The sequence below is a fragment of the Nothoprocta perdicaria genome, unplaced genomic scaffold (genome assembly GCF_003342845.1).
Source record: "Nothoprocta perdicaria isolate Ctin4 unplaced genomic scaffold, notPer1 scaffold_50, whole genome shotgun sequence".
Taxonomy (NCBI): domain Eukaryota; kingdom Metazoa; phylum Chordata; class Aves; order Tinamiformes; family Tinamidae; genus Nothoprocta; species Nothoprocta perdicaria.
Window position 1 is genome coordinate 266,222 of NW_020455755.1, and position 22,849 is coordinate 289,070.

The 22,849-nt window shown below is 45.3% G+C and overlaps 1 protein-coding gene across 1 annotated transcript; it reads right to left on the minus strand.

The window, feature by feature from the left end:
- Positions 1-2,142: 2,142 nt before the first annotated feature.
- Positions 2,143-22,577, minus strand: WSCD1 (WSC domain containing 1). The gene is made up of 8 exons (XM_026047986.1): positions 21,902-22,577; positions 17,235-17,349; positions 16,630-16,814; positions 11,593-11,714; positions 5,455-5,629; positions 4,385-4,549; positions 3,442-3,642; positions 2,143-2,899 (listed from the first exon to the last, which is right to left on the minus strand). Exons 1-8 carry the CDS (start codon positions 22,326-22,328, stop codon positions 2,547-2,549), a joined length of 1,743 nt encoding a protein of 580 aa, XP_025903771.1. The 5' UTR covers positions 22,329-22,577; the 3' UTR covers positions 2,143-2,546.
- Between the last annotated feature and the right edge of the window lie 272 nt (positions 22,578-22,849).

Here is a 22,849-nt window from a genome sequence, read left to right on the forward strand (position 1 = left end):
AGGAGATTAAAAGCATTGCTTCCTTAAGGATTATTTTCAACTACCCAAGGTCAAAAGTAAATTATAAGTAATGTAGCTGAGAAGTTGAATCTCTCTGGCTGGATAAATGTCACAATGAGAAACTGTAACTTGGCTTTCTATATTTAAATATCTCATTATATCTGAGGCCATTGAAAGGCACATTAGGATCCAGAGAGGTGACACGCAAGGTCTCGTGTTGAAAATCCATCCTTTAATTATTTTATGGAGGTTAATGCTTATGTATTAGAGTGGTAGCTTCATCTTGGTGATGAATAATAGGTTTCAGTAGAAATGAGTTTAATGGAAAATTAATAAAGCAAGATAGGATGGCTGCATTGCATATGAAGGCAAGTGATGACGTTAATGTGTTCTAGTGTTGCTTTAAAGGGGTTTATATTTTCAGCAGTTTTCCAGGAAGTAAAACCATTTTGTCTGCTATTATGTGCCGTGTTCCTGGTTAGGTTTAGCTTTTTTCTTTCTCCTCATGTATAAGCACTGCAAGTGTACTTTACTGGTAAATAGCCAGTTTAACCGAAATAGCCACTTGTTCCCCAGTGCAAGAAACATGACAAAATGCTCCCTTCCCACTCATCCAAAAGCACCAAATCTAGCAAAACTAACATTTGTTTTTGTGCTGCTGGGGGGTGTTTGTAGTCAGGTGCATGTGGAGCAACTTGGCTGCAGCCGGGCTTGGTGTCCGGAGCTGGTGGCACCAGGGCAGAGGGGTCGGGATCAGGCTGGCTCTCTGGTAACCTGAATCCTGGTGGCAGCTTAAGGCAGAGACTTGATTCCAACTTGCTTGTTCTGATAGTTGTTTGGTTAGTTCAGATCTTAAAATTCGTCTTCTCTTATGCATACAACATCTCTGTTTTGATGGGGATTTTTGTTATTGTTTTGGCTTTTTTACAAAGAAAACTGAAAGCTTGAGGGAATTGCATTCATGTTTCTGTTTCTTGTGTGCTACTATTGAATAAGGAGAATGTATGTGGAGTGAACAGCAACATATTTTTTTAATAGGATGATAGCTTATATTTCTGGCTAAAACATTCTGGTTAATTAAAGCTCAGTATAATAAGTGGAGAGCTTGTTGAGAGGAGGAAAACCTGCCTTGCAGGGGAATTGCTTTTTTTTTTAATACTTTTTTCTTCATCAGCTCCTGTATCCCATTAAAATGGGTACAAGAGAAAAAGTAATTCAAATTAAACCTAGCATTCACAGATGATCTATGACACACCAATCCCAAATGTGACTTAATTTGACCAGTTTTATTAGTTTTATGGGTAGTGTCAACCCCTGGCCTGGCATGAAGCAGATTCTAGTAAAATGTAGTCTAAACCTACACTGAGCAGTCAGATCTACTTGTCCAGAGCCTCTTGTCCTCTGGATCCTGCTGGCAGGTTTTGGACTCGAACCACTGCCTTGCTTCTCCAGACATAGGAAGAGGTACATCTGTTATACTAGCGTCTGAGAAGTTGTGCTACTTCATGATTTCTCAGTTTTGAGATAATCACAAGGGGAATAGGGAGGGTGAGCCATCTCCAAACCAAGTTTAGGGCAGAATGGGGCAAAGATAACTGTTTTAACGTGCACATTATTGGAGCTCGGGATAGAAATGCTGCCCTGTCCAGATATCTCCTCTCCACCTCTCATTACCAAAGCTAGAAATGCAGAAAGAAAGTGATCTCTGCATTGCTAGAGCCACAGGTGGGCTGTGATTAGTGATCAGTGATGGAGGCAAGGTTAAATGTATGGTGTCTTTTCTGTCTGCAGTGCTTTTGTGCCCCAATAACCTGATGTGATTTGGCTGTGTTTGTGAGCAAGGCTAGATCAACTAGCTGCTTCTGCCTGTACAGAAGTAGTGATTTTAAAGCCTTGTATGTTCTCGTGAAGGAAGTGCAGCTCCCTTAGAAAAAGGTCTTTATTAAAACCACGTTTCCACGCCGCTGATGGAGGGCTCTGGGCTCTGCATGGCGCAGGCTGCGGCTCCACGTCGCCTGCTGCGATGCTCGGCAGGGCCGCGGTGCGCGAGGGCGGGCGACAGGGCCAGGGGTGGCAGCTCGCCCGTCCCGGGCGCTGCGGCCCTGGCTGAGCAGCAGCGCAGCCTCTGCGCCCATCCGCCCTGCTCGGGTGCTCCCAGGTCACCTCAGCCAGGCGCCACGGCCTGTGGGGGCGCACGCAAAGCCACCCCTCAGAGCGCACACAAAACTGCCCCTCGGTGCCCTACCTCCCCACAGGACTTCCCGCTCCCTCCTGGCCCTCGCCACAGTGGCCAGCTAAGAAAGAGCAGCTTGTCGTATTAGAAGCTGGGTGAGGAGTGTTTATGAGGAGCATTTATGAGTGTCGAGGTGTTGCACGCCTGGCCCGGGTGTGGGGGACAGTGCCAGGAGTGTTGCCACATGCAGCTCCTCAGCACGGCACCCAGGGAGCCTCCGCAGCTTTGTCAGTGTCTGTGCGCTGCTCCAAAGCTCTCACCTCCCTATTACTGTCTTTCAATTCTCAAGTGCAGCTGTGTGCTTTTAAGGCTATCATCTCGGCACGTACTCTCTGGGCAGCCCGGTGAAATTCCTTTTCCTCAGGGCCTCATCCACAGTCAGGATATAGCTGTTGATCAGATCCTTCATCTCTGGGGTGAATGGCTCAAAGCCCTTCTGCTTAGTGCCCGAGCGCTTGAAGTTCCCATCCCGATTGTTTTCCACGCAAAGCAGCCGGTCTTCTGTCACTGTCATGTTTAGGAACGCCACCATCTCCTTCAGCGTAGGGATGAGGCTTTGCTTTAGGTCCTCATAGTGGATGACAAGCAGGCGTTTCCCATACTTAAGCCAGTCCAGGACATGGGATGCCCACCACGAGGCATAGCTATTCACAAAATCGGGCCATTCTAGGGGGAAAACGGGAGAACAAGACAGCGTTAGTCATGCTGTGCTTTAACCATTTCCCACATGTTACTTTGGTGTAAGGTGATAACTCTAATGCTGGTCTAAGCTTTGGGTAACCTGAAGCAAATCCTTTCACCACTGCGGTTCCCCTGCCTTTTAATCCTCTTTTCAAATGTAGCCTAAGAAAACAGGCGGGCCTTTGCTATATCTGTGCATGGGTATGCAGCATGATGCTGCCATGCTCCTGGCTGGGGCCACATGTGCTCCTGACTTCAGATGTGCCGCCTACTTACCACCCTGCTCTGGGAAGATCAGGTAGGAAATACGATTAACAAGGAAGGTTCTCCACTTCCTGGCCCATGGGAAGGACTTGGGGGTCATCTGCCAGGATTCTTGGGACATAATTTATGGAATTGTTTTTCTGCCTTTGCCGTGGGCTTAGTGATACCTCAGTGTCTTGCACTTGCTGCTTCTGACCCTCAGTTTAATTTTCTGAGGGTTGAGATAGACATGGCTGAAGCTGTGCTTGGGAGTGATGCCTTACCTTTGCTCTTCCAGTTCCTGTCCGTTGCATAGCCCAGGTGCCCAGCGTATTTTCTGTTGAATTCTGCCATCAGCGACTTGTACGGGTTCCGTATCAGCAAGATGGCAGAGTCAAACATCTCAATGTCTGTCTTACCACTTTCATGTGTTTTCACACAGATGGTCCTTCTGCTTCTCCAGTGGTCCTTTTCTCCTTTAAAACCTGTTTTGTAAGGACAGGATGATTTTTTTTTTTCACTTGGAAGGATGTCTGTGCCTTCCACATCGTAAAACATAGTGTAAAATGTTATGAGAGCACCACTTGGATCATCTAGGACCCGTGGCTAGAGCTGGAGTTTATTCTTGGCCTTGCCTCTGACCACTACAAGGCATCTGTGTTTTACTTGGCTTGGGTCCTCTTTCTGCGTGTCCTCTTTGCCCCTGGCCGCAGCCTGCAGCCACTGTGCCTGCTTTCAGCGGAGGCGTGTGCTGGAAGCCAGGGCTTCCCCGTGCGGGCGGGAGGGCCTGGGCCCCTTGCTGCGGACAGCGCTGCACTTCACAGGGTCACTGTGCCGCTCGTCCTGAGCATGGGGGCCTCTCCAAGCAGTGGTAGCACTTAAACTTATCCCACAACTCCCATGTGCTGCCAAAGGGTCTTGCTGTTGGTGTTCAGCCCGCGTGTCTTTTGGCACGTTGGTTCTGCGTGTGCACCTGCACAGTGACACCACTGCAGGTGACCTGCAGACTGTGCAGAGTGTTTTTGTGGAACTATCTGCCTGTCAGGCTTCACATGCTTTCTTTTAAACTGTCTGCTGTCTCCATCACATGAGCCCATTCATTCCAGGGATACGTTTAAGCTTTACCAGATGTGATGACAGTGACAGTCTGTTTCATTCTAAACAGGAGAATGTCAGAGCAGGTGAACGGTCATGTCCAAAACACTTTGCCACTGCTGGGAACGGTACCTTTGTTGTATAGGGTGCCGTCGAAGTAGTAGCTGCCCGTGTAGTATCCCGTGGCATGTTCTATTAAGTGACGAGCCCAGGTGTTTCCAGCCCCGGGAAAGCTAGACAAAGCAACGAACACCTTGGATTTTGTGGTTAAGAACTTCCTGTCTGTGCAGCGGGTGTCTGCGGAGCACAGAAGAGATGTTTACCGTTAGTATTGTGACTTTTTAATAATCCTACCAACAGCTTGTGATTACAGGGTCTATTTCAGCTTTTTTATACTTTTATCAATACAAGGTATCAATTTGAATCTGGTTGTGAGTCAGCTGCTTCCCCAAATTAATTCATCCATAAGAGGCTGAAGAGATTATCCTCTGGAGAGGTTTTTGCGGGGTTTGTGTTAGGACATGCTTTATTGTTGGAACCGCAGCTAACCAGCTAACAATTGTACTTGCCAGCAAGTCCTGATAAAAGGCCTTTCATGCCTGTTTGTCACCAGCTGTTTGTCAGCAGGCTGGCTCTTCAGTGAAGGCTGGACTGTGAGTTGTGCCTGCAAACTGCTGGAGAAACCCCTCCTGCTGATGTGAGCTTGAGTTCACTTAAACCTCCTAGGCTGTGATTTGCCTCAAAAAGGCCTAAGGCAGTTAAAACCCTGGTTACACAAATTCAGTGGGGACTGGACACCTGCTTTTCATATGTGCTTTTGAAAATCCCGCCCTTATTTCTCTGGATGCCATCCAAAACAAACATAGTTAGAAGTAGCAGGAGTTCAGTGGAACTAGATGCATGTGCACAGGTAGGATGAGGGTGGTGAACGGGAATGGGAATTGGAGCAGGATCCTCATTCCCTGCCACCCTGGGGATGCTTTCCCTGCCTGTGCCTCGTATACTTCATCTGCAAAACAACTAACTTTTCCTGCCGTGAGGCTATGTTACTTAATGAAAAGATATTAGGAAAATACTTGGAAAAACACGTTAATAAGGGGAGGTACGAGAGGGATGGATGAGGGGACATTCTGCGCTCCTGTCCATAGGCAAGAGCCGTCGTTGTGGCTGAGGCCTTGCCCGTGCTGCAGCCGCGGCCGTACCTTGCACGGGCGTCTGGTAGACCAGGCAGTGGGTGCTGGCTGCTGCGGCGCCCGCTCCGCTGCCATCGTGCCGCTGCAGGCAGCGCGGCCCCTCCGCGCCCTCGTGCAGCGTGAAGTGCCGCGTGGGGTAGCCACAGTAGCACTCGACGCCTCGGATCACTGCCAGCGGGAACTCCTGCCAAAGGAGAGCGTGTCAGGGCGTGGGCCTCAACACGACCTCCGTGTGCGTGGGGAGCTTCATCTCCACAGGGCCAATGGCTAGAGCAGCGCGGCATTTCGCCTTTACCTGTAAAGCTTGTGTTTCATATTCTATAACTAGAATATCTGAGCATTTTTTCTTTTTTTTTTATAAAAAGGTAACTCAGTAATATTCCTGCAGGACTTGGTGCAGAATTTCACCCAACATCTTCAATGAAGCTATAGTTCTTATTTATCCTCCAAGTCTGCATTAAGAATCAGATGCTGCCTCTTAAACCTCCATTTTTAGACTCTAAATTGAGCATTTGGCTGATAGAAGGTTTAACTTGCTTAGTTGGCTTCATCAGGATCTATGAAGGAAACCTGTCCTAAAGCTTACAGCATTAAGGGGAGAATGGGAATTCAGACCCAGTAACTACTGCATCTTTTAGAAGAGAGGACAAGCCCTAAAAAACTACTCATATCCTAGTATGCTTTGTTCACATATCGGGTGAAGCAAATGTGAGAGTTACTGAATTTATTTTTGGAAAGAATATTGAAGAACAGGACACCAAATCACCAAGTTTTACTGCCTGTGTCGGAGGCATTGCGCTGACTGCCTGTGTGGCTCTGCATGAAGCAGCAGTGGTACCCTGAAATCATGCTTGTGAACCGTGAAAATTTCTGGCTACGAGGAATGAGATGTCGGTAAACTTTTGGTGCACCTTTTTCTAAGGTGGCTGCAATGCAATAGTGATGCTCTATCGAGAAATGAAGCAGTGCTGCAGGATCAGGGCCAGGAGCGTCTGTAAGATAGGAAGGAGACATCTTTGTCCTCAAAGAAACCCTGCCTCCTGCAGCAAATAAATGGTCTGGGGCTGAAGAACTGGTGATATGGAATAAATCCGTGAAGGTCAGTTTAGTGCAGTATGAGGAAACATGAGGTCCTATATTAATGAATCTTGATTTTTCTTTACCCAGGCACGCAGCTTCCTGCTCAAATTATGCTAATAATAATAAGAGAAGTTGTAGAAGAAAATGTGTGCTAATTATTTGCAGAATAAATATGCAATTGCTTATGTGCTTTATAGGAAAAGTACACTTATTTTTCAGGTAAAATTGGCACGGAAATTCAGCCCTTCTCATACTGGGAAGACTGTGCTTGCTTTTTCTTGGGTTTCCAAGGTGTCCCTGATGAGTAGATCAGAAGTGTGTGTGCCCTGGCATGCAGGGGCAGGCTCGACTTCAATGGCAGAATGGTTGCAGGAAGCTCAGGGGGTTATTTGAGCACAGAGCATTGAATTCTACCTATTCCATATCAACACTTTTTGCCTTTTAAAAATCTTCTAGAGTCTAGAAGCGCGTGACAGAACCGCTGAGCAGCTTATCTCCCGCTCTTCCCCCACACGCTTCTCCTCTGATAAGGAGTCAAATACAACACATGTGCCATCTGTGCCCAAACAGCCAACATTTGCTTAGTGAATGAGATATGACATTGTCAAAAACTATTTATGGATTTGATCCAAAGGCAAAATATTTCTAATTCTGCCTGCAGATAGAAGTTTTTTTCCTTAAAATGAAGCAGCGTTGTTCCATTTGAGAAATTAGTACGTGACCTGGCCCTCAAGTGTAGAATAGAGTAGAATAGTGTAGAATAAAAGTGTAGAATAAAAATGTACCAGTTTTGTGCTACTTGGCATTTGTAAAGTGTTTAATTATTTTGGAAGGTTGGCGAATTTATTAAGAGATCTAAAGAAATATTTCTTTATTCCTGTGGGAGGAGGGGAAAAAAAGTGGTGTTGCAGTGGGAAGAGTAGCTGACATGTAGTTGCGTGAAGGTGGGATCGTGAGTGTTTCTCTGTGGCTGTGTGGGTGAGTGCTTGTGCCCTCCAATATAGGGTTACTGTAGGTAATGGGACCCTAACCCAGAGAAAACAAAGGATGGACTTCACTCACTCCCTTTCCTATTTTAGGAATATTATTTGGCCTCTCTCACCCTAAAGGTACAAAACTGATTGTGAAGGATGTGGACAAATCATGCCCTTACCCACTTCAGGAAATGTTCCTTCAACCACATAAAATGACACTTTGCTCAGGTAGCTAATTTAAACGTGGCAAACGCAGTGCCTTTTTCATGTCAAATCCTTGTACATTTGTCAATTGCAATGAGAAACCAAGATAACAAGAATTGCCGCTTTTACCTCCCTACTCCTTATTTCTTCAGTGCTGCTGACTTTAATATGATAGCAATTTTTAAATCAAAGGAAGACCTCGCCTTTAACTCTTTGAATTGTTTTGTTTCGTCAAGTAAATTAAACTGTCAAACCTCATTTTTACATTTGCAGAATGACTGGGAAAATTCAGATAATAATCTTGCTTTATTTACAACATAAAGGTTTCAGCACCACGTCTTGATCCTGAAAATGCAGAGCATTTTTCAGTTCTGTAGGAGATATCTAGGAGTTTATTTCCATAAAAAATAAATATACATGTCTTTTTCTTTCTCAAAACATATGTTGAAGCCAGAGGAGAAAACGCTTTCAACAAGTGTGCTCTGATCCTTGTAAAAGCACAAGAACAGTTCTGGGGAATGCACCAGGATCCTCAGTGGCAGTGCTAAGCCCTATCAGCTCACTGATTATTCCGCTGGTGTGCCGATCTGATTGTGGCATGTGGACTGATTGCAAATAATATATTCAATCATATCTTCCCATCACTATTTAATCAACAGCTAAAATCCGTCCATTTTCACTCATCTTGTGAATTTATGCAAGTCCCAACCGATGGTTACTTCCTTAAGCAAATACATATCTTTTTAACTGCAGGACTAGTCCACTTCAAGTTCAACGCACGTAAATCTGCCTTTCACTTTACAGCACTTAAGTTGCGATGTTAACGAAAGCAATCGATCTCCAGGAGCAAGATAATGTGATCATTCAATCACTGTTTCTATTAGATTATAGTCAAATTATGGATTCCCAATAGATTAAAAATACCCCCTCATTAAAAATACCCCCCTCTGCTAAATTCCTTTCCTGCTCCTTTACTAACTTTCCTAAGACAAAGTTATAACTTAAAGAGAAAAGTGCCAAAAGAATAAGACAGTGAGGGGCTACCTGTGAAAAGAAATGTCTTTCTCAAGTGAAAATAATGCTTGGTTCATTTAAGATTGAGTGTGGTCACTTTGCATGAAATCTAGATGTCATTCATCAAGGTTCCGTTGGCACAGATGTTCTAAGAGCAAAGAATAAATCATCCCTTGAATAAAAATGCTGGCTTGTTCTATGTTGCTGTCTGTTACGGCAAGGGGGCAGGTCCTTGATGAATCCTGATCCTGAATTAATCCCCTCTCACTGCTTGAACAAAGTCAGTGGGCCTGCAGTTGTTGCAGTAGCTGAGGAGCTGGCCTAGTTACGTTTGTTTTACTGTTTCAAAATGAGTTCTATCTGAAGCCTCCGGAAACATTCTCCTATTTCTGCAATGGGATTAGGATCAAAATCCTAGCAGTCTTTTGTTGAAGGATAAACAATAGCACATAGCTGCATCCAGACCCCAGAATGACAGGTCTGCTTCTGAAGTTGATAGTTTGGCATATTCTTGAAGAAACACCCTTGTGGGTCAAGATGTTGACATTTTGTGCTCAGTGCAGTGCTGTTTTAGTCTTATATACAACTACATAGAATCGCTCACTAGTAAATGGACTGTGTTTTTTTTTTTTTTTTTTTTTTTTTTTTTTTTTTAAGAAACAAAAAGTGTGGGGGGGCATTAATTCAAATGGTGAAGGCTCCCCTCATCTGGGATTCAGGTTGGTTTATAGAAGATCATATATGACAATTATGGCTTCTGGCCAAAGGACCTGGCAGAGGAACACTTTCCTGGCTGTATTATGGGGTGATAATGGATTGCTATTAAACCATGTCATCACTATGTTAATTAAGAAAAAAAATGATAATTAAGGGTATTCAGTATGTTTCATCTAAAGTTGCTACCTCAAATTCATTCCTCTGATGCTTCCACACTCCCACTGCAGTTGCATAAAACAATTTGCAAGAGTAACAAATAAATATGGTGTGCCTGCAATTGTTCTTAAGTCCCAAAGAACAAAAGATTTATTTTAGCTTTTAAGTATTCAGCTAGTCCCATTAAAAGGCCTGCTAGCTTAATCTGAATGCATAAGGTTGGTGAAATGATTCTGTTATCCATAGTATGCTGTACTAAAATGACAAGGCTTTCTGGATTTCAGGAAAATTAGGACGGTTCATAGGGTCTATGAAGCTAAGCTAGGCATCTTCTTTTGAAAGGAAGGGAATGAAAACTAGGACAAATGTTTATAATCTCCTGGAACAGTTGTAGTATCATGTGGAGTTAAAGCTCAGTCTCATCCTGTACCAGCCTTTGTTTGCATTGAGTTACTTGTAGTTTGTGTACATTGTAGTTCTTCCTTCATTTTGCATCTTATCCTCACTTATTAGAGCATAAATCACTGAGGTTAATGGAGTTGCTTTTATGGGGGAGTGATTTGAATGAAATTGAAATCAGGCAGTTTGATCTTAGTGTTTTTTTCCACTTCAATCTGATTATTTGTAGAAAGTACACACGAAAAACAAAGTGCGAAATAAAAATATGGCCTTGCAAGCCATGTTGCAAGTTTCATTGAAAATTTCTAACAGAGATTTTGCAAGTTTTTCCATTCTGCATTCTTCATCCATAACTAATAACACTAAGCTGCTATGTCTGTGCCAGCTGAGGCATGCAGAAAATCACATTGCCACCACAGAAACATTTCAGAGAAAAAAAAAAAAAAAAAAGAACGGGCAACTTTGAAAATGTGAAATCGTAAGAAAAGGTGTAATTCTGCTATTGTGCTGTTGTGTAGCATTTTGCTAAGAGATGAAGTGGCATTACTCTCCTGTTAGGCTGCCTGAACCTGTCTGGGTCAAACCCGCTTTCGGCTCGTATGTCCACAGCAGTCCACAGCCCGACCGATAAATTGAGAGGACAAACTAAGGTGTCCCTTTAGAGCAAGAGCTGCCCGAGGACAGGTGGGTGCTGGCGTGTGCCCGGAAGGCAGTATCACACCTGAGCTTGTCGACTGCTCGTGGGCTGCTGCCTGCTGGCACCAAGCAGCCCAAACCCAGCTCATCTTGGATGCTCTTCCCAGCTGGCTAACCGTGAAAGCAGAGCCAATGCTCCTAGTGTGGAAAGAGGCTTGTAAAGAAGAGCCAGGGAAGCTCCTCTGCTCTAGGAATGCTTACCTGCTAAAATAGTTCTATTGCAGCTATTTTTTAATTAAGATTATATACTGAGGGTGCTGGTGCTGAAGCTGTTTTTAAGGAGGACAGATGCAGCTACATGCTGATCAGTAGGGAAGCAAAGTCAGATCTTTGATCAGCATTCCTGCTTTGAACAAGTCAGAGCTGTTTTTCCCAAGGCCTCATTTCTGCAGCACAGCTATTGCTGCAGGTAGGGTTGATGTGTACGGGGTGGTGGTCCTGCCTGCAGCAGCGCTTACTCTTTCCGTGTGTGCCCAGGGAGGCAGCAGGGGTGGCAGCAGTGGTGAGCGGCGAGGCTGGCACAGCGGGCGGGAACGGGCACCGCGGCGCAGCCTGCGCGGTGTGAGCTGCTGTGGGGCACCTCTGCTATCGGGTTGAATGTCACCAGGAAACGGAATTGATCTGTCCTGCCGTTTATATTTGTTGTCTGGAATGGCGTTTCTGCGCATCACACGTAGTGGCATAATTCTGATAACTTTCCTTCCCACCTTCCCCATGCAAGAGGAACTGGACCAGATACATCACTAGATACTTATTCTGATGAGTTTTGTCCTTCCAAAACTCATTTACAAATTCAAAGCTCTAAGGTACTAATCTTTCCTATTCCCTTAATAGAATTAAATTTAAAATAATACACACCCACTAAAAAAAAAAAAAAAAAAGGATGCGAAATGAGAACTGTTCTTACTTTCTTGGAGCAAAATTCAGAGCACATCTCCACCGTCAAATTGGGCTGTATCAAAGAGGCTGGAAAGGTGTCTGTTAAATTTTCTGGAGCTCTAAAACATCCTCGATAGATAACGTTCCTCCCTGCAGGGATATGAAATAGGTTTCTCTTGAGAAAACAATGTCCATAGTATCCTAGCACCAAGAACAATATTTGCTTCAGAAGCTAAAAAATAAACTTTATATTCCAAATACTTTAGAAATAAGAGAAACTGTGATATACACTAGAAAAACGTGTTCCAAATCCCATGGCATTGAAAGGAGCACATGCCTTTAGCTTTGTACTGACTGCGAGAAGTAGGGCTGCAGCAAAGAGTTTAAGTTAAATTCTACCAGTGGAGGGCATTGCTATTGTTTGCAAGTCCCAGTTTTCTTTTGAGGATGTACTTTCCCCTGAAAGGCTTAAAAACCCTGATAAAAATCTACAAAGCTTCCCCTGATCTGCACAAGAAAAGGAATGGAATTTAAATGAATTCAGAAAGCCTCTACAGGGACTCACCTTCCAGCACAGCTGCTGGGGTACTGAGATATCCCTCTTCTCTTCCCGTTCAGTAGCTTTCCTTTCAAGGCAAGGGAGTTTGCTGCATCCTTCAAAATCTAAAGGAAGCTTTTTGTGAGTTGTTCAGGGAGAAAAGCTTTCCTAAAGTCTTAAGCATCAGTCTCTGATCTCATCTGCTCTTGTATAAATGCCACAGAGCTTGGCAGAGCTGCTCCATTTTTTCATCAGTGTGACATCAGGATTTGGCCCTAACCCTTGCTACTAAGAGTAGTATAATTCTCCCTTCTGCTCCTAATAAAACCAAACTGCCTCCTGATAAAACCAGATGAAATCCCCAATGTGTCATAGAAGCTTACTCCCCCAGGCATAGCAATGGGCTCACATAGGTGAATTGATGATAATGAAGACAGTGATATTGTGTGCCTAGGTTAGAAAAAGAGGAAACTTTGTTGTGCAGCACTTCTGAACTCCCTGGAATTTTGGGGGCTTTGCAAAATTGGAAAATATCTTTGTGTCATGGACATTTGGATAAATAGACATGAAGTAATCTGCTAACATCACTTAATAGGGAGACATGTGGGTTTGGGAATGAAATTGGGTCTTCTGAGTCCTGGTCCATAGCTCTGTTCTTGAGGCACTGCTGCCTATCTTAAGCAATTCTCAACAGAACTCATGTGGGAAATGTGTTGGATAAACAGAGATAAGGTGTCATTTTGAAGGATGGTTTTGATTCTATGTGAATTTTCTGTTAGGAGGGCCCAGATTCTCCTTCACAAGCCAAAAGCAAATCTCAAAAGCTCCTCACTTACAAGAGTGTTTGAGATTTGTCCTTGGCCATGACTAGGGTGTACCTGGTTAGACAGGGGATACGCTCTAGAAGTGTGTCTCCCTGCTCTCGGTGCCGCGCTTTGCATCGGGGCGCAGTCTTACGCCTTGGAAGCTGGGTTCCCTCTGGTGAAAGCAGAGCAGAGGTGCTGAGGCAAGCGCTGATATGCTCCGCTCAGTAACGGCCTTCAGCCTATAGAGCTAGTCCAAAATAAAGGCTTCAGAGTGTGTAGGGCATTGAGCTGGGGCGCTAGCAGCAGCTGTTCTGCAGTCCAGCCCCACTCTTTGCTGTGGACCTTGCTAACATAGTGTAGCCTGAGACACTGTATTTTTGAGTATGGGAAGATAAGCCTGCATTAGTGTCCCTGGTACTGTATTTACAAGGTGTTTCACATCAGGGATGTGTTTTCTGTCTCTGAACTTTCTTAATCAAAAATTTTTAAGCCATTTGATGCTCTAGTTTGTCTCCTCTCTGTAACACAGAGCAAAATTCTACTTGGTTACTACAGTGCTCACCCCCAAACTTGAATTCCTGCCAGGAGTGTCTCCCAACCAGTGCGGCATCACCTGAGTGTCTACACATTCCTGGATTGTTCCCTGCGGTGTGGGGCTTTCACTGGGTTAGACACTGCTGCACTTCAAGTGCTACCCACCTTCTTGTTTGAGATTTGCCCTGTAGGTTTCTGTCCCTGAAATGTCTTGATTGACTTGGTGTCTTTGTGGGCCATTTCCAGGACCAAGGGCGCCAGATCTGCTCTTTGACAGTTGACAGGTTTGCAACAAGCACAGCACAGTGCAGATGTGTTTCTGGCATCCCCGTTTGCTACTTGTCATGGGCCTGAGCCCCCTGCTCCTGCCCGCACGGCTCCTCGCTGCTGCCTGGCCCCACTGCACCCTGCAGGCCATCTTAGCCTGCATCTGTTCTGGGGCAGCCCCTCTGCTCACAGTGTCTGCAGGAATACCCTCCCCACCGACATAATTAACAGCAGCAGCGTAATTTCAGGTACTTGAATTTCTTCTGGAAGACCCCTCTTTCTGATTTCAAAGGCCACGCCAAAAGAACTAGAAACTTTGAGTTGATGTTCATTAATTTTTGTGAACATATGCAGACTGAATAAGATAGATGGCTTATCTATCTTTTCAAAGACCATTTTTTCATCATCCCTGAGATTTTCAAACCCATCTGAGATTTGGGTGCCCAGTTCCAATGAAAAACAATGAGGAAAACTGCATCTCCAAATGGTGCTTAGAAGCTTTGAAATTCCCAAGCAAACTGGCCTCATTTTGATTCCTCCCAGGAAAGGATATAATGGGCTACAGAAAGCACAATCCTCAATACTCACGGGGAAGAAACAAACCATAAATAAGTTAGGCCCAGGATACATGCGAAAATGATTAAATTAGAGGAGACAAAAGGTTCATGTCTGTTGTGTGCTATGCTGTATCTTTATAGAGCTTTCCAGGAGAGTGTTAAAGAATAGTGATTTCCCTCCTCACCACACTATCTTTCCAACTTTTTTCCCTGGAGAACTATGCATGAGACAGAAGCATCTTGTTTGGGGAGACCCTTTGGATATTTTCAAAATGAAAAATCAATGTACATATCTTTTATTTAGGAGAAGACAGTAGTATGAAGAGGAGAATTCCTTGTTCAATGTGTGCTAGATTAGACTCAATAGTTTTGCCCAAGTTTTTATTGGGGAAAAAGGGGATTTTTTTTTGAAGATTGAAGATTTATTTATATATTTTGTCTAGACTGACTTCCATTCTTTTGTCCCATGCCTTTATTTTATTCCTTTCCTGATGTTGTTTCTCTAAGGATTACTTGCAAGATTATCTGGCACTTCCTGGAGGATTTAAATTGACTGCATAGTGGAACAAACCCTCAAAACAGTTATTAGGGGTAGTGTTATGTCTCTGTGATCATCCAGGGCATGTGAAAATAAAACAACTTGATGCAGGTTCAGGGGGAAGGAGTCTCTCTGGGACCAGGCTGCTGTGAGCACTGCACCAAAGACAGGGGAGCAGAAGCTCCTCTGCTTCCCAGGCTGCTCTTGAAGGACTTCCCACTAAAGCAAACACCCGTATTAAATCCCTGGAACAACTGTTACAAAAACATTTAGGATTGTATTAAATACTGTCAGGAACAAAACTTGAGCAGGCTGCATTAACAATTAGAAGGGAGAAGGATTCCCGTAAAACCCACAAGTAATAGTGGCAATACGATACTTGTATTTCCCAGGTGCTGGAGGAGCCTGTGGCTGGGCTCTGCCCCTAGGAGAGCCCTGGCTGCAGCGGCTGGGAGCGGGATCCGGCTCGGGGCTGGCGGGAGGGCCGGGCAGAGCTGCTGCCCCAGCTGGCAGTGCCGGAGCTGCAGGAAAACCCTAGCTGGCTCAGAGCGTTACAGGCAAAACGCAAGGATTTGCCTTATTTTATTAATGCCAGATCTGTTTTGTATACTATATATTGTAAATCATGAATTTCATGGCCATTTCAGAGTTACTTCCCAATATGCTTGTTCATCCTGATTAATACTGTTGTTAGCCCCTCAGCTTGCTTATTCCTGCATGAGTCTTTGAGAGTCAAGTATTAGGTATTACTAAGGACAAAAAAAAAAAAAAAAACAAATCTGGCCCCAGGCCATCATTTGATGACTAATTTGTTAATACTTAAGAAAAAATAAATGTCACCTTTCCCAGTGAAATATGTGCATATATATTTTTACACTGAAAATGTAAACAATGATGCAAGTCCTGGGAAACCTGCCAATGTGCCTGTCAGCCTGACACTAGCAATTTAGGTCTGTGTACCTTTGATGTATAATTTATGTGTAGCTGGGTAGATTAATGTACAAACTTTACAAAGAAATGAAATACCACCAGTACTGGCAGAACTCAGGTCCTGGTGCCTGTGCTCAGCGAACAGCATCCATAGGGTCTTGTGAGTTTGCCAAGAATAAAGGCTGCTTAAGTGTTTGGATATTTTAAATGCTTTGGGTTGGCCCAAAGGTTTATCTGCTGCATCTGCTATGACAGCTAATTGATGAACAAACAGCAAGGAACATCAGATAAAGATGGAACAGAAATGCCAGCTCCTGGGGGAATGGAAGTCCTAGAGATTGCAGGACCTGCGATCCCATTTCTCTCACCTAGAGGTACAAGTGTGCTCCTCTGGAGAATCTCTGTGTTGCCTGGCTGGAATGCCAGTTGTGTTTGTGTTGTTTAGGACACTTTTAGCTCAAAATGGCATTGATAAGTACATTTTTCTTCAATTATAAAGCACCCAATTTTAGAGTTTTTTCTCAAATGCATAGATTTGCTCCTTAGTAGTGAATATAGAAGGCATTTTTCTGACAGTATCCTGCTGACATTGCTATCGCTCTGCGCTGTATTTATTTGCTCGCCTGGGGACACTATCTGTGCAGTGAGACAGAGGCAACCTACAGACACCTTCTCGAAACCACAGTGCAAGGGGCAGGACGCCTCCGGGGAGGGAGCCGTTGCCGGCTGGCGGCACAGGGACACAATGCCCCTCAAGCATTTTGTCCTTGGTGAAAATGGAGCGGGATGAGCAGCAGGAAGCGTCCACTTGCTTGGGCCGTCGTGACAGTGGCCGTTGTGGCACGAGCACCGGTCCCCGGAGGGGAGCAGGCTGCTCTGGCCACCCTGCACTTACGTGGCTTTGCTGCGGCGCGCAACTCCTCCACCCTGTAGACAGAAAGCCGGTTCACGCCGCCGCACATGGAGCCCTTCTCCCCTCGGCACTCGCTGTTGCACTCCTCGGGCTTGCAGGCCGTACTCGGCAGCCTGTTTCCGCAGTAGCACTCTGCTCCGTACTCTAACCCAGCGTAGGCGTACGCCCTGCAGGGACACCCAACGAAGTGTCTCAAGCGCGTGCATCCCTCCTTGGCACTAAATCTGCAGCTGACCAGCTTAGGAACCCGCCCCTCAGAGCCCAGCAGACAGCCACAGATCCTAGGCCACAGATTTGGGCTCCAGAACAATTTGTAACAGTTGAAGTGTTCATTTTTGGACAGAAAATATATTTAAACAGAAAACATATTGCAAGTAGTCAAATAAAGAGCCATGGATAGGCAGCAGTAGAAATAGTATATTAAAAGCCAGGTTGCAGAGATGTTCCATCCCTGCAGGTATGAGATAACTGCAGTTTTTAGAGATGCAGTCTCTAACATATGCATGCTTTTTTATGAATCTGGTTCAGCTAGTTATCTGAAAAGAAAAAACTTGCAGTGCAAAAAAAAAAAAAAAAAATCACTTTACCTCTCAGCACAGGCTTCCTGACAGTGAGAGACTGTCATTTTTCTTAAGTCATAAAACACGGCTCCCTTCAATGTCCTCTCCCTGGAGTCGTCGCTGAAGCAGCCCATGTAAGTTCCTAGGAGCATAAAAACCACATCATTAGGCAATGTGCATGTGCCAGAAGGAGGAGAAGGACAGGCATTCCCGAGAGAATTCAGTGCTGTGAATGGCAAGTGGAGCCACCCAGGATGGAGCCAAGCCTCGCAGCAGCCTGGGCCAGTCACAGTCGAGGCTCTTGGCACTGAGCTCTCCTAAGCGGTGGTGACAGGATCAACCCAAATGAGTGGTGGAAAGGAAGGGAAATTTCTCTTAGTTTTTTCTTGTTTAGACTACTTTAAAGAAGGCTGCCCATTTCCCCAGAGCCACTGTTCCTTGGGGCTGTGCCTCCCTACTCCTTTCCCTAGTAACACAGGCCCGGTTTTCTCTTCCGACAGTTGCAGTCACAGCTTTCCTGCCTCATACAATTCCTCAAAACACTCCCATGGCACCTGGTCCTTCTCCCCTCCAGCTACTAACTGGTGGTGGCAGCTGCTGCACCTGCATCCCTGCGCTGCATCCAGCACCTGCCCATGTCCCACGCGGGAGCCTGCAGACGCCGAGGGCAGCAAACTGCAGACACAGCACGTGGGCAAACTCCGGCCCCGGAGAAGCTGGGAGGGGGAAGAGCGGGGCAGACTTCTAAACGAAAGGACGAGGTAATCTTTAAAATGGTTTAAAGTTTGAGAAATCTGCTTGGATTTCTCCCAGGTTTTCTTGAAAATCTCTAGTTGAAAATAAGGTGGTGCAAGAGAAATACTTTTAAAAATAAATTTCCCATGGGAATGCAGTGTTACATTAAAAGCTTATAATGGAAAGATAACTCCAGCCTTAACTAGTGAGCCTTGTCTAGCTATCATATTAAACACTTTCTCTACAGTGCCAATGAATCTCTTAAAATGTCCTGCTTTACTTAACATATGAAAGATAAATATTTCTGTTAGACTGCATCCTACATTAAGCCCCTTATTTTGTTGTCATGAACAAAACTCAGTAAAATCTAGTCTGTATTTTTGTAATATATGATTGCAAGGATGACCTAGATTCCCACTATTATACAGCAAGCATGTATATATAAGTACATGTTATTAAAATATGAAGAAAGAAAAGAAATTTGATTTTGGAAGTAATAATATTGAGATCACAATAGCAGAAAATTCAAATAGCACATGGGCCGTTGGCAAGAGGAGAAGATGTAGTGAGAAATGAAATTTAAAAAGAATCTTAATACATTAATATGAAAAACTTGAAGACAGTCTAACAGAGAATTTTAGAGCTAGGAAGATAAATCAAACATTTAAATACTACAGCAATACTTTCCAAGAATTGCACATTGGTAATTTGCAAACATGCAATTAGCAAATTCACAGACTCTGAATATACACCCACAGTTAGCTGTCAGTGAGAGGGGAATCATGCACCTGGAATAGGGATGTTGTGTATTTTACGGGAGACTCCTAATTTTGGTTCTTGGATCCAAATGTATGGGATCCAAGTGTCTCCCTCAGGAGGCAGTGGAGTGTAACTAGTGCAACTGCATCTGGTGTCTTCCTGCACGCCTTTCACTTGGCCAGGAGCCCTGTGTGAGGTGTCTAGCGGTGTCTCCTCCACTTCAGGAGGGTTTGGGAGTGTTTCAGTAGCTGTCACTTTTGAAACTCTATGTAATGGCATAAATCTGTCTAAGAGAAACAACGTAAAACATCCCATGTGCTTTTTTTCTTAACAGAAAAAAAGAATTTACTATGAAACAAACTGCTGTTTGTGTTTGTGGTATTAACAGTATTTTCCAGTTTCCCTGGTAGAATAAGATGCAGTCGCTCCCAGGACAGGTTAGCAGTGCAAATGGACGCTAGTGATGCCCCAACAGGAAAGAGGGTGAAATTCTTTGTCTGCGGTTGCTTTGTCCTGCTCGGACATGGAGCAGGGCAGAGCGAGCGGCTTCCAGCACGCAGCAGGCAGCGTCCATGAGGCTGCAGCCCACGCCGGGCCGGCCGCAGGGGTCCGGGCTGGTCTAGAGAGGCGCGAGGCGGCCAGACACACCCCGGTGGGAGCCCCTGTGCCACTCGGGGGGACAAGGTGCTACCAATGTGCTGCCCTGCGGGCGGTGTAACCACAGGGATTTCCACTCTGTTTGCACGGGATACCCAGTGAAGTAGCAGCCTGCAAGCTTACTAGGAAATGTGAGTGGGGCAGATAAATATGTTATATAGGAAGCTGAATTTTTGATGCATAATAATTTCCAAAGTTTACAATGCTTATTAAAAGCACAGCTATTAATAATGATATTTCATTTTCAGTCTGATATTCAAATGATGCACATTTGAATCAGCATAATTCAGTGGTATGCAACAGTAAGTAGCCCCTTTGGCCTTTTCTCCGCCAGCAATTACAGCCTGAGTGTGGCACTAGGTTAATGGCTGATATGGGCATTAGCTTTAACTAGTTTATATTGATATTTTTTGAAGTTAATCCCTTTGTTTTTAATTGTGTTCTTAGAGTCCTTCAGGAAATCTGTGGTGGCAGGCACTGGTCTGTACTTTGTCAGGCATTAGAGTAGCGCACAAAAGCTCACCTTGTTTCTGTGCTTATGATCTATTCTTTTGTTAATTATAGACACTAGAACACCACCAGCAGCTATAGCCAATAGAAATCCAAACCTACCATTTTGTACAGTCTGAAATTGAGAGATGTTGAGGAGTCCGGGGCACCTTCTGGGTTCAGTGAGGCAGGTTTATGTGCGTGGGCAACTTGCAGCCCCCCAGGTAGCTGCAGAAGATGTGCAGGCTGGAGGTGCAGATCGTGCACGTCCCATATGGGCAGTGCAGAGCAGCGGGGCGCTCGCACGGGGCTCCTCCTCAGTGCGTATCAGCACCCTGGGTGCTAGGCTTTCCATGGGCCTCAGCTCCGTCACCCACGTGCAGCACAGAGCGGAGCAGCTCTCGCAGCAGGCTAGCCCAGCAGCTGCTGCTGGACCCTGAACATTGTAGTTCTCAGTCCAGAGCAAGTTACTGAAATGCAGTTGGGTTTTCTGGGGAACATCTGCACTTTGCAATTTCTGTTCTCTGCTGCCACGTCTGCTGGTGTGGGAATTTATCAAGTACCTGGGGAGATGGGAGATGGGAGAACTCTGGGAAGTCTCTGCATGATGCTTTGGATACTTCCAGCTGTTCTGGTTTGCTTGACTCACGCAGTATGACTCATCTATCTGACACCATCCATACCAACTTATTTCCCCTTCCAAAAACTCACTCAGTAGGAATAACTACAGAGCACTTTTGTGGAATTTTGGGATAACGTTATTCAACAGGATAAAGAGCAGCTGAGTAGCATTGTGTCTGGTTGTTTAAATCTCATTCCTTGCGGCAGTGAAGCACCTCAAAGAGGAACCTTTCTTCTAAGAAGCAGTGGATGAAAGATAGCACTTGTCTTCTCAGAACAGCCCTGGGTTACCGACTGCTTCCCCCGGGATTGCTGAGCAGGAGGGCGCTTCGGTGCTACGCGGTGAGAGCTGTTTTGGCTGTGAGGTGCAAGGATAATGGTGTGAGGAGTGTAAGGACGAGTGTGACCCTGCTGTGGAGAGCAGGCAGGCTGTGTAACCGCCTGTACTGCGGGCAAGTGGGCTCATGTGCTGCCCCAGGGCGAGACAGGGGTGCACAGGGCTGCAGAGCTGTGCAGAGACATTGCAAACATCTACAGAGTCCTGCTCTGCTGCTATGCTTGCCCTGGATGCTACTTTCTCTAAAGGTTTGCTACTGACTAAACCAAAGCAGTACATGCATTTATTTGTTAGCAGCAGTTAGGGTAGCAGACTTGCACTGAAGTGAACTCAAATTTCATCACCCCTGAATGGCTTTCCATTTAGGATATCATTAAATCATGAAGTCTGGAATATCCAGTTTTGTATCTTGTGCTGTGGCTGCTAATGCGTGGCACCAGGCTCCCCTGTGCAGTGGTGAAATTCCTCTGGCAGTCTGCTGGATTGTTACTAATTTCTAGCAAACTTGTCAAACACTGAGAGCTGTCTCTGTTCCAGGAGCTCTTATCTCATGGGAGCGGTAAGGGGATGAGGGGCTATATTGACCTACATCATGCTCCTCTACGGACAGCAGAAAGCCAGGACAGCTACAAGGGCAGGTTAGGACAACAGGTCTGTTTGCAGCAGCAGCAGCCTTCAGGATCTGCAGGAAGGTCTTCACTGGCAGAAGACACCTTCTACCTGAAGGTGTCGTGGGCTTCTGGAGAGTCAGTTTAAAACCCACTTTTAAAATTTTCCCTTTTCTGAGGAAGAAAATCAAATAGTGTTCATCTTTGCCCTCTTGAAAAGAGAGTAATTTAAAAGGAGGAAGCATATTTCACCACCTGGGCTGCTATTCCATCCAATAAAAACACTTTTCAAGGAATTTACAGCTCAGCAAAAATAGGCATGTCTGAACTTAAATTTGTTATGTGCATACACTTAACAGCTGGCTTGGAAGTGTTGAAGAGCTGTAAGAAAAGCACTTCTGTAAGTAGTCTTTGCCTGGAGTAGTCCTAGGAGGAGATGCAGTTTGCATAGATACCTGAAAACGGGGTAGAGGGGCAGTGTCTCTTACCTTTGCTTTCAGCCACACGCTCCATCACTTTAGATCCTTTCATCTTTGCGGGCTGCTCCTCGACGAACCTGTGGAACCACCTTCGGCGCAGCTGCCTGAGCTCAGAGTTGCGGGACATGAGCCACTGAGGGCTGTGCCTCTGCTCCAGAGCCGACTCTGGGAGCACGTCCATGCCCACCAGGAGCCTGGCGCTCGGGCGGGGGTTCTGCATCGTCCTCATGTCCACCCCTATGCCAACCCCTACCATCACATCCGAAACAGGCAGCGCCTGATTAGTAGAGGTCCCACGTGAACCTTGCTGGATAACCAAGCGAGACCGCTGAAGTAGCAGAAGGCTGCCAGCCATCAGGTAGGCTGCTGTGAGGAAAAAAAGCAAAAATTGGGTCCGCCGAAGAAACTTCTGTAACCTGAAGAAAGCTTTGGCCATGCCCTTGCTGAAGCTAGGCCTTCACGCCTTCTAAATGGACCCTGAATCACCTCTTGAGTTGGTGCCAATTCCTCCCATAAGTTCCGCCCATCACTTCAATGCCTTCTCCCTGGGAATAGTATTTTCTCCGGACGTCGGGGTGAGCCTGGCGCTTCACATCTGCATGGGCAGTGGGTTCCCAAGTGGCTGGCGGGGTTGGTACAGACCCGAGGATACCTCCATTATCATGTTCGGTGGAGCTTAACAGCTGCTGCTGAAACCTGAAATACGAAGGAGGGAGGGTGAAAAAAGGATGGTTGAGATCCAGACAGTAAATACTTGTCATCAGGGTGGCTTCCCCTGCTGGTTCTTTCAGCTAAGCATTTGTCCATCTGTTGTTTATAATTATGCACTTTAAAGACAATAATCCTATGAGAATGATTGATTAAGCAGAAGCTAAAACCAGATCTTCAGTATTACTTGTTTCTTTAACCTAGAATGCCCAAGGAATACCTCTGTGATGAGGTCATTTCTCATGGGAT

Bases quoted from the DNA above. Each gene is read 5' to 3' on its own strand.
- WSCD1 (XM_026047986.1), bottom strand. From the start codon at position 22,328: ATGGCCAAAGCTTTCTTCAGGTTACAGAAGTTTCTTCGGCGGACCCAA. The intron at 17,350-21,901 runs GTAAGAGACACT...TTATGCTCCTAG, and splicing joins GCGTGTGGCTGAAAGCAAAG to GAACTTACATGGGCTGCTTC. The intron at 5,630-11,592 runs GTAAGAACAGTT...CTCCTTTGGCAG, and splicing joins CTGAATTTTGCTCCAAGAAA to GAGTTCCCGCTGGCAGTGAT.